The sequence below is a fragment of the Lampris incognitus genome, chromosome 13 (assembly GCF_029633865.1).
Source record: "Lampris incognitus isolate fLamInc1 chromosome 13, fLamInc1.hap2, whole genome shotgun sequence".
Taxonomy (NCBI): Eukaryota; Metazoa; Chordata; class Actinopteri; order Lampriformes; family Lampridae; genus Lampris; species Lampris incognitus.
In genome coordinates this window covers 28,131,868-28,142,404 of record NC_079223.1, presented here as the reverse complement: position 1 = coordinate 28,142,404, position 10,537 = coordinate 28,131,868, and the positions used below count along the sequence as shown (strand labels likewise).

Genomic DNA, 10,537 nt, shown 5'->3' with positions numbered 1-10,537 from the left:
TTCCTTAAAAACCACTTACTCATGTGCGTTACTTGTAACGCGTTACTACCCACCCCTGCGTATGTTTTACTTTGCATGTTTTATTGACTGGTGTATTGAACTCTTGTGTTATTTAGTATTCACTGAAGGATTTAAGGATGTTGAGAATTTTCATGGCAACTACAGAGCACCAACCTACATTGAGCTGCTCTGTAGTTGCCATATACAAAACCATGAAGTGTAACATGTCATTGAAAATCCATTTCTGCATTCACACTTGGACTCCTTCCCTGCTGATCTTGGTGCGGTCAATGACGAACATGGTGAAAGGTTTCACCAGGACATTGCGACCATGGAAAAGAGGGCGACTGGAATCCATCTATGCTGGCCGACTATTGTTGGACACGTGACGTGACACATGAGGCACCAGATGCTGAGTGCAAACGAAAATCAGCTGCAAAACATTTTGGGCTCAATTGAACTAACACAATGTGTCAGCGTCATTATGTTAAATTCAATCAACGTTATTTTAATATTTCTCCAAATTCCTACATGATACAGCAAGTCGGAAATCATTTTTTGTGTTCAGCTTGACATTGTCTATCATAATCTCTATATTTTTTTCAGGAAGCAAAACGTTTGAAAAAATTTGTCTAGTTTTATTTTAAACGGACAACAACCAAAAACAAGTGCATAGCTATTTAAATGTACAGTGCCATGGATCCAGGTCCGTACCTACCTGTCACTCAAAGCGGTCACGCCCTTAATTATGCATAACTTTAAGCCCTTATATAATTTAAACGGATGAGTTAAATAGCCCCCTCCCCGTAGTTGTCATGAACGTAGAAATTTGCTATAGAGACCAAAACTGTTTTTTTGTACCAGGATGTAAACATGTTTATTTCTGCTGTAAATTTGGGCATTTTAACATTGGGGTCTACGAGGGTTGACTCGCTCTTAGAGCCATCCTCATGTGGCGATTCGAGGAACTGCAATTTTTGGCTTAATTTTTCAGCCCCGGAGGTTGCCGCTTTTTAGGAACCAGCGGGTCTCTATTCCAACCAATCACTGCAGCCCCTAATGTCACTAACAATTTCCTCTTCTCTAATAGGGAGCGAGTCAATTATAACCTGAAAACATCGGTAGTCTGTCAGACAATCTTTAGAATGCGATCTTCACTGCCTGTAGACACAAGACAGGTGAAAGACTAAAAAACACTTTTCTTGTTTTTATTCATTTTGCTGTTTTACAATATCATACAATGTTCTTATTTATACAAGATTTCACATATTAACAAGTCAGATGTGATGTGGTACAGACAGCGGTGATAGTAAAGGTGGCAGGCGACCCTGTATTTGGAGAGCGAGAGAGAGAGAGAGGAAAAGTATGCTGTCAGGTTCCCCTGGCATCTACTGGCCCTCCACTCCTGCCTGCAGGGTTGATTGAGTGTGTGTGTGTGTGTGTGTGTGTGTGTGTGTGTGTGTGTGTGTGTGTGTGTGTGTGTGTGTGTGTGTGTGTGTGTGTATCTATCAAGAGAAGTTTGCTGGTCGGCTCAGAGTCTTAATTCTCAACCAAACAGTGAATCTCTCTTGGCTCCACAATGGAAAAGGAAAACAGTCCTTTACGAGCTAGGCTCACATGAGAAGATTTCAGCACACAAACAACAAATTTATAAAAAAAAAAAAGAAGAAAAAAAAAGGAAAAAAAAGAAGCAGAAGCAAAAATGATCAAACGTCCATCTCTGATATAAAAGAAGCTATATGGCTCTCCATCCAACCACCTTACCATCACTGCTCCTCTGAGGAGGTTGGGAGTGTTAAGTGTTCTTTTTTTTGAGAGAGAGAGAGAGAGAGAGAGAGAGAGAGAGAGAGAGAGAGAGAGAGAGAGACAGAGAGAGAGAGAGAGAGAGAGAGAGAGAGAGAGAGAGAGAGAGAGAGAGAGAGAGCGCATCTGCAGCCCAAACACAGCTCTGAGAAAGCATGACTGTTTTGTAGTGTGATGTCAGTGTGGTGTTTTGATGAAGGTGACATTTGCAATAAGATGATATGGTGTAATGTGGTATATTTGGGTGGGTGTAAAGCATGTTATTAAGGTGTAAGGCTCTGGGGTTGTGGACTAACAGGACGGAGAGACCCGATCAGGACTGTCACACCTTGTACTTCTCAACAAACAGCAAACACAAAACCAGAACACATACAAACGCACGCACCAACACACACACACACACACACACACACACACACACACACACACACACACACACACACACACACACACACACACACACACACACACACACACACACACACACACACACACACTCACACACCATTCATTCGAATCTTATCACTCAGAAATATTTACTCGGAGATCTGAAACTAAACAACGTTTCTTAACAGAAGTTGTTAGCCAAGGTCTGTCCATGTTGGCTATAAGAGAATATATATCTAGATAGATTTTAAGATTAAATTAGACAGAAAGGACAAAGAAGACATTCCTTCCCAAGGACAAATGGAAAAAACTGTGCATGCACTCATCTGCAGAGAGGAGGAGAGGAGGCTGTCTGTCAAGTACTGCCAAAGAGAAATCAAATCAAAGAGAAGAGGGCTGAACAGAAAATGAACGCCGACACGTTTCCCAAACTGTTTCGTTTCTGGGTGAAGCAGCAAAGCAGCCGGCCAGCAGGAAAAGCCGGTGTAAGCTGGTGGAGACTGCTTGGTGGGAGGAAAGTTGGGAAATCAGACCTTCAGAAACACAGAGCATCTTTCCCTGAAGAATCATCAACTGTGTGATCAGCGCTGAGGGGGGAGCCTATTGGTCAGGGGGCGGAGCAGAGGGTCCATGGACAGCCCTGAGGGAAACTTCTGTCCCAATCAGGTCACTGGTGGGCAGAACAAAATCAGAGGTGCTGCCATTCAATGCCCACCAGGGACTGGTTGGCTTCTTGGGCGTGGCCAATCTCCTCTGTGATGCTGTGCTGGCGCCAGAGCCTCTGAATCTTACCATAGCGCTCCCGACACAGATGGAGCGGGTTACCTCTCCTGATAAACACACACACACATACAGATTTTAGGCTTCAGCAACTTTACCTTTACGAATTTCAATCTTATAGGGAATTAATGTATAACAGAAATAATTTGTAGCTGTGTATGTTTTAACAGAGAGTGTGTGTGTGTGTGTGTGTGTGTGTGTGTGTATCTGCTGACCTCAGTCCCTGGTCAGTCTCTCCATAGTCATCCAGGTAAGGAGGGGGATAGAAGCAGCCCTTGGTTTTACCTGCCAGGAACAACACCTGGCTCTCTCTTACCCTGCAGAGAGACATAATACACCACTGTTACCGCGCACACACACACACACACACACACACACACACACACACACACACACACACTCACTGTCTCTCTCTCAAGGTACATTCAACATGCTGCCTTTAATATTAACTTATCGTCATTTTGACATCATGGGGTCATGTGTGAATAGGGGGCGGTATCGACATGAGGGAAAACCACTTGTGACTTTCTGATTACTAAAGACCTGTTAGCAATACTGCTAACGTTCACATCAGTTAAGGTTTGAAAAAAACTGTTGTGTTACCGTTCCTATCATGCAAATTAGTCAGATGGTGACCAGATTATTCAGCACCATGTAAAGCGTTTAAAACATGTAGTGCGGGAGATTCTGTTGTTCATCCATACAATAGGCTATCGAAAAACGAGTATTTCACGCCAAACGGTTAAGTTGAAGTTTGGCTAAAATGTCAAATTGGACGGACCCTGAGATAAAGGAGCTCCTTCACATTGGAGTGGATGAAACGATTAGACAGCAGTAATGAACCAAACAGCTTCAGCTGCTGTTTTTAAACACTCCAGTAGCTCTGTTGTAAAGACTTAAACTTAATTTCTGGGAAACAAGAGAGGACTTTCCAGGGATTGGTGGTGGTGTATGAATAATCAAAAGGCGCATAAATAGCACTAAGCGTTGTTTGTGTGAACAACAGTAGCTACTGCCTTCACCAGAAAATCAGCAGCAGTTTATTCTGATAATGCTTGAGAACGTATGTGTGCAAGTGTCTTCAGGTGTTACCTGAGGAAGAGTCCCAGGCCGGCACCACAGCTGAAGGTGTGAGCGGTGCAGGCGCCGACGTCCTCGCCCTCCAGCTCAGTCTGACAGCAGTAGCTCTGGGAGCACAGCATGGCACCGCACACCAGGCACAGTGTGGGAGCACGAGACTTATCCACCCCTGACCTGGGACACCTGCACGGAGACAGAGACACCGCCATTAACCCAGTCCATCACCCAAACACAAGGGGGCGACACAGTCACCCAAAGCCCCGTGAACACTTTTGGACATGAGAGAAATACCACACATCAGCCACTGTCTCACACAGACAAGTAAGAGGATGCCTTTAGCGCAAAATAACTTGTGACATTTTATTAACAATTATTTATTTGTGTGTTGTGGCAAAATTATATTGGCTGTTCTAAACTACGGCCATCACTTGCCCCTGCAGTGAGACTGTTTACCAGTCTGTGGTCATTAAAACACTTCGACAGTCATTGTATCTCTTTGACTCTGATGAACACACTTCACATTGAAAAGTTAGCTTATCATTTGCACCTACTAAATTATTTTTGCTATTGGCTGTGTGCTCCAGATATTGTCTTTATTCAACTTCTAAATACATGGCTGAACCTGATTTTTACTTATCAACATTGTATTATCTGTTGGTAATCATTTAATGCAGTATTGGTGGTTATTGCAAATCTATTACTGCCCCTCTAATGAACGTCAATCTGTCCTGGAAGAGGAAGCCATCCTCTTAACGCTCTTCTTGAGCTTTCTTAACATTTTTTGCTTATCAGGTTTTTTTCTATGGAGTTATTCCTGATTCAAAAATAGGGTCTAAATACAGGGGGCAGATTGATTTATATCACCATTTACTCCATTCACATTTGTATGAGAATGCTAAACAGTTAAGTTTGTGGTGGTCTGTGTGGTTTTAGTGTCACAGATAAGTATGTAGTGTTCTAGTGTGTGTGTGTGTGTGTGTGTGTGTGTGTGGGGGGTGCGTTTGATTGCTGACGTGAAGCTGGATGCTTGGTTGATGAGAGAGCTGTAGTCTTCAGGCAGGTCTATAAGTCTGTTGGACTCTCTGGGGAACCTGGAAAGACAGGAAACAGGAGGAGGAAACAAAGGTCTGGTTGTACTTGTGTCTTTTTGGTTTCATTCATATTATTGGTATGAGATAGATGCATTGTGAAAAGTCTTAGTGTGCTAAGGGAACCTCCTCCTACCTTATGAGAACACTCCCTCCCTGCAGAGCCTCTCTGACAGCTGGGTGACAGCACCACCTACAGGCAGGAGGGCAGACAGCAAGAGTTTAGTCTGACACAAAGTTACTTCCACGACATGAGTGTGAGTGGATGTGACAGCATCTGTGTTTGTGTGTCTGGTTTGTGTATGTAAGTGTATTCTTGTGTGTGTGATTCTGAGCATGTATATGTGTATGTCTGTCTGTTGTATGAGTGTGTGTCTGTGGTGTGTGTACCTCTGTATCAATGGCTCCAGCAGTGAGAGCTGGCTGTGGTAGAGCTGCAGCAGATTGGAGGGTAAACTGAGGTAGCTGCACAGCGCCTCCCACTGACCAGGACCAACAACTGCAGAGACCCAGAATATTGACAACAAGGTTGAGGAATGACTATCAAAATCAAACACTGTTCAACTTCTAACAGGTTTTAACAGAGAGCTTATTGGTTACACTGGTATAAATACCAGTTTATGGTAATAAAGTGTGTTTGTGAGTGTAACTTTTTTACAGCTCTGTTTTGAACCCAGGTTCAAAGTTATGAAAAAAATTTATCCAACAGATAAAAACTTAAAATAAAAATTCCAATAATTACATCATTTATGTGTGTGTGTTACCGTGTAGCTCTAGGGGGGCTGATGTTGTGTTGAGGTGGTGGAAGAAGAGGGCAGAGGCTCTGAGGAAGGGCAGGATGCCGGCCTTCACACAACGCCACACGTGCCAACCAGATGACAAAGGAGGCAGCAGGCTGGAGGAACACACACATATGCATGAAAAATACATGGTAACACACGTTAACAAATTTATACATCTATAATCAATCCACGGAAAGCCAATCACAAACAGAACACCCATAAACACACATACTTGAGAGTGCAATATATATAGCTAATACTGTGCAACAAGTCACATGAAGAGTGTGTGTTTAAAGCTGTGTGTGCGCGCGCGTGTGTGTGTGTTCTGGTTGATCCTGCCAGCGGGGGCCTAATCTCATGATTATCCCAAAAACTCAGCCTCTTGCACTGCCTGGGCAGAGCACTACATCTAAATCCAAGATCTACGCCTAGTAACGGCAACCCCTCTGCAAAATAAAAGCCAATTCCCCCACCATGGTGCATCCCGTTCAGAGTTTGTAAAACCAGAAGAGCAGTTTAAGAGATGGTACAAATCCTTTGGATGCATTGCAGAGGAGTGAGTTGATTGAACACTTTCATTTCAGTGTCACGCTATCTAAATTAACTGATGCGCTCTCACCTTAGCGCATGTCTCCGATGGGAACCAACCATGGTCTACTGTGTTGCAGTTGTTAATAGATTCTATGCTGATGCTGCTTTTGGTATGTTTTATCATTTCTTTGTCCAAGTTGTTCTTTTTTTGTTGTTTTTGTTTCAGAAGTCATTTTAGCATTTACGCTAAGCAAATAACTAAAGAATAAGTTAAGTTCCTGTGTTTGTAGTAGTTTTGCAGTAGAAGTACTATAGTCTAGCAACATTCAAGCGGTATCTGATAAAACATATAAACATGAACACGCAGAGCATACGTTGGACTTAGCTGCACCTGGTCAGATTTTTAGATGGTGCTAAGGAAATATTCAATAGACGTTGGTCATAAGTATAAGCCCTAATAACTCTATACTGGTACAACTCACCTCAGCCATATTCTGTGTTTATGTATGTGTGGGCGCCATCTGTCCAGGTAAATGTTATGATTTGTGTGTATACCTGTCCAGGTGTAGTTGTGTGTGTGTGTGTGTGTGTGTGTGTGTGTGTGTGTGTGTGTATACCTGTCCAGGTGTGTTCTCAGGTGGTTGTATAGCTGACAGATCATTTCCTCCTCTTCTCTCTCTGCTGTTCCACTCTCTTGATCCATACTCACCTCCACTAAAATAAATACACAAAGCCATACATACAGTGACTATTCACACGTGCATGTGCACACACGTATACACAAGGACACAAACAGCCATTAAAGAGCGGATTCATTACACCTTGTGTGGAGTGTGGAGCAGACAGCTGCCTGCTCTGTGTGTGTGTGTGTTCATGTGTCTGACCTGGTGTGCAGGTGAGGAGGATCTGAACCATGTGTGCCACAGTGATGAGGTGGAGGAGGTGGAGGTGAGCGGAGTCGAGCACATTCTGCCCCGATTGGTCCAGACAGTTTATTGAACTGTAGGACAACACACTGGAAACCTGGTGAGAGAGAGAGAAAGAGAAAGAGAGCGAGAGAGACAGAGAGCGCAAGACAGAGAGACAGAAACAGAGAGAGAGATGATTGAGGACTATTGAAATACACAGTGACAGTGGGACAGACAGACTGAAAGACAAAGAGACAAAGACTGACAGGCAGGCAGTCAAAAGAAAAGAGACTCACCAGTAGGTGAAACATGTCAATGTCCAGGATACAAGGAGCATTCTGTACCTGGGGGTCTGGAAGCACAGCTACACACACAAAACAAGTCATGAACATCACAAGTCATGGATTCCCACACGAACATCAAGATTTTTGGTTGTGAATCTGTGCATACATTGTGTATTTAGATGTATAATGTTTGTGTTTCTTGATAGCAGGTGTGTGTACCTGACAATAGTCTCATACAGTGAGTCTGGACTGTAGTCAGTGGAGCTGCAGTCCAGCAGGCAGAGGCAAACCTGGTCAGAGAACTTAGACAATCATCCTGAGACATGTATTTACACACACACACACACACACACACACACACACACACACACACACACACACACACACACACACACACACACACACACACACACACACACACACACACACACACACATTAGTGGATCTGGAACTGAGTTTACAGTATTTGGTGACATATTATAATATCGATAACTAGCATGCTGGTCTCATATCATATCTTTGTCATTTGGCATGTTGTAACTTCATATGGGCTGTTGGCTTTATGTTGTAACCCTTGTTATATAGTAGTTGCTGAATCATTAACTTATATAACCCTTTGGTAGGTTTAGATGTAGGTTTATAGATGTAGGTGGTTAGTTACCTGTCTGCATGGTAAACTTCCAAACAAGGGTTTCTCTTCATCCACCAGCAGCCTCTCTGGATAGACAGAGCTCGGATTAGGTAGCGTTACATCTGTGCCATATTTTATTATTAGGGTTAAACTGTTTAAGAGTCACCAGTGTGTGTATGGGGGTGTCTGTGTATGCTACACACTGGGAATATGAATACCTATAGACTGAATGGTGTAGGCACAGCTGGCCCAGGACATGATGGGCACTCTTGAGTCCTGGTCATTGGGGTTCACCTTTAGGCCGATTTTATATGTGGCTGTCCCAAAGGTGGTCAGCATCTCTCTGATACTGCTGGAAAAAGGGTTCCTAAAGAGAGAAACACCACCTATTCAACACAGGTGTGACAGAATCGACGCCTCCCATTGGCTGTGTGTCAGACTGAGTCACACAGCAGAGTGAACGCTCCATACAGATGGTGTCACGTGACTCACATGGGGATGTGGTCCACTCTGAAGCCCTTGGGTGGAGAACTCTCCTCTCTCTCCATCTCTTCCTCTGCCTCTCCACCTGCATGTTCATCCATGTGCATGAACACACACACAATTTAGAACCACTCTGCAGTCCAATTCCACACTGTTCTTTAATAGATTAAAGGTGTGAGTTTGTGCATGTCATATAAATCATGCATGTCTACGACTCAATACAGTTTAGAACTTCTGATTGTGACATACGGTCTTCCTTTCTTTCATTTCTTGTCTGTGGTAAGTATTACAGTTCCTCTTGTCTTTCAGATAATGGAACATACTGAAAATTAAACAGATCTAAACTTCACACATTTAAAAGGACAGAAGATCTGAAAAATATTTGACTGAACGATACAGATTGCATGGATTAACGTCCCTCCCCTATGAATAACAGACAGGCAGTGTCAGGATGATTAACAAATCCTGCTCAGTGAGGTGAATGGAGAGGCAGGCTCACCATCAGACAGCTGTTTCCTGTGGGTGGAGTGCAGGGCTGCTACTTGCTGGCCGGTGGTTTTCAGCCACTGTTCAAGACTGGGCTGGTCAGCACTTAACATCCACAAACAGCATTAACATTCACAAGAGTAGACAGTTCATCATATAACACTCTACAGTGTTAACTGGAAACAAGATGCTTACAGTAAACGTAACCATGGTGTATGTTTGGGTATATCTAGATGTCAGCGTGTGAGTGCGCGTGGCATGTGTGTGTGCCTACCTTGGTGAGTGGGTTTGTGCGCGTGGCAGTAGAGGGATGACTGTGTTGCTCAGACACTGACAGAGAGGACAGAGAAACTCTCCGTTCTCCACATCATAGCTCGTATGAACTCTGACCCTCTGCTGGCGACGCTGCTCCTTAGCCTGGACTGCCTCAAAGTACCTACACACACACAGCCACCACACAGAGAAATACACACATATACACAAACACACATATACACGCGCGCACCCACACAAGGTAACATAAACACAAATGATTCTGACACAACATTGTAAGACATAATGTATTAATAACATATAACAGAGTGCTGCTCATTGCCATTTGATTTAATAGCAGTAAAGTCCAGATAAAGCAAACCTGCATTTTGTTTTTGCAACTTCTGTTTTTTTTGTTTTTTTTTAATGTCAGCATGTACTTTCACTGATGCATTCCAAAATATTCCATTCTCATTTGTAATCTATGAATGGAAATGGAATGGAACAAAAGATGAGTTCATGTCCAATCATCCAGGGATTTAAGATGCAGTACTCACCTTTGCCAGCAGGTGGAATGCATGATATGACCACAGCTAGCGGTGTGAGTACCAAAGGCGAGGTCAGGATTCATGAACAGAGGATCATGGCTCTCTGGAACACACACACACACACACACACACACACACACACACACACACACACACACACACACACACACACACACACACACACACACACACACACACAGAGTTTTGAATAAGACAATTTGAAATGCCAAGATGGCGGCACTGATAACATGATAACATAGGACAACAAATTCATATCGTCAGCAAAACTGGACAATCAAAACACCTTTGTCGGCATATCATAAAAAATTGAAAAAAAATCCACCAATCACACGGTAAGGTTCACACAGACAAATTCATGTTGAGAATCCCAACATGACAAAATTCTAGTTTATGTAAACTTACCTGCTTAAGTTGAATTAAAAGATATATCCTGAATCTCCTGTTTTAGTGTAAAAGCGTGTGTCATATGTAGG

At 43.2% G+C, this 10,537-nt stretch overlaps 1 protein-coding gene across 1 annotated transcript in view; it reads right to left on the bottom strand.

Moving 5' to 3' along the window:
• Nucleotides 1–952: 952 nt before the first annotated feature.
• ubr2 (ubiquitin protein ligase E3 component n-recognin 2) overlaps nucleotides 953–10,537 on the bottom strand; it is a 63,794-nt gene continuing 54,209 nt past the window's right edge. Inside the window, exons 31-47 of the mRNA XM_056292399.1 lie at nucleotides 10,053–10,146; nucleotides 9,518–9,679; nucleotides 9,257–9,348; nucleotides 8,767–8,842; nucleotides 8,493–8,641; nucleotides 8,305–8,360; nucleotides 7,863–7,959; nucleotides 7,656–7,723; nucleotides 7,336–7,474; nucleotides 7,069–7,165; nucleotides 5,903–6,033; nucleotides 5,529–5,637; nucleotides 5,275–5,331; nucleotides 5,064–5,141; nucleotides 4,063–4,233; nucleotides 3,186–3,287; nucleotides 953–3,020 (exon numbers count right to left, since the gene is read on the bottom strand). Coding sequence (XP_056148374.1) covers nucleotides 2,879–3,020; nucleotides 3,186–3,287; nucleotides 4,063–4,233; nucleotides 5,064–5,141; nucleotides 5,275–5,331; nucleotides 5,529–5,637; nucleotides 5,903–6,033; nucleotides 7,069–7,165; nucleotides 7,336–7,474; nucleotides 7,656–7,723; nucleotides 7,863–7,959; nucleotides 8,305–8,360; nucleotides 8,493–8,641; nucleotides 8,767–8,842; nucleotides 9,257–9,348; nucleotides 9,518–9,679; nucleotides 10,053–10,146 — 1,820 coding nt within the window. The 3' untranslated portion in view covers nucleotides 953–2,878. The remainder of the gene's footprint in view (nucleotides 3,021–3,185; nucleotides 3,288–4,062; nucleotides 4,234–5,063; nucleotides 5,142–5,274; nucleotides 5,332–5,528; nucleotides 5,638–5,902; nucleotides 6,034–7,068; nucleotides 7,166–7,335; nucleotides 7,475–7,655; nucleotides 7,724–7,862; nucleotides 7,960–8,304; nucleotides 8,361–8,492; nucleotides 8,642–8,766; nucleotides 8,843–9,256; nucleotides 9,349–9,517; nucleotides 9,680–10,052; nucleotides 10,147–10,537) is intronic.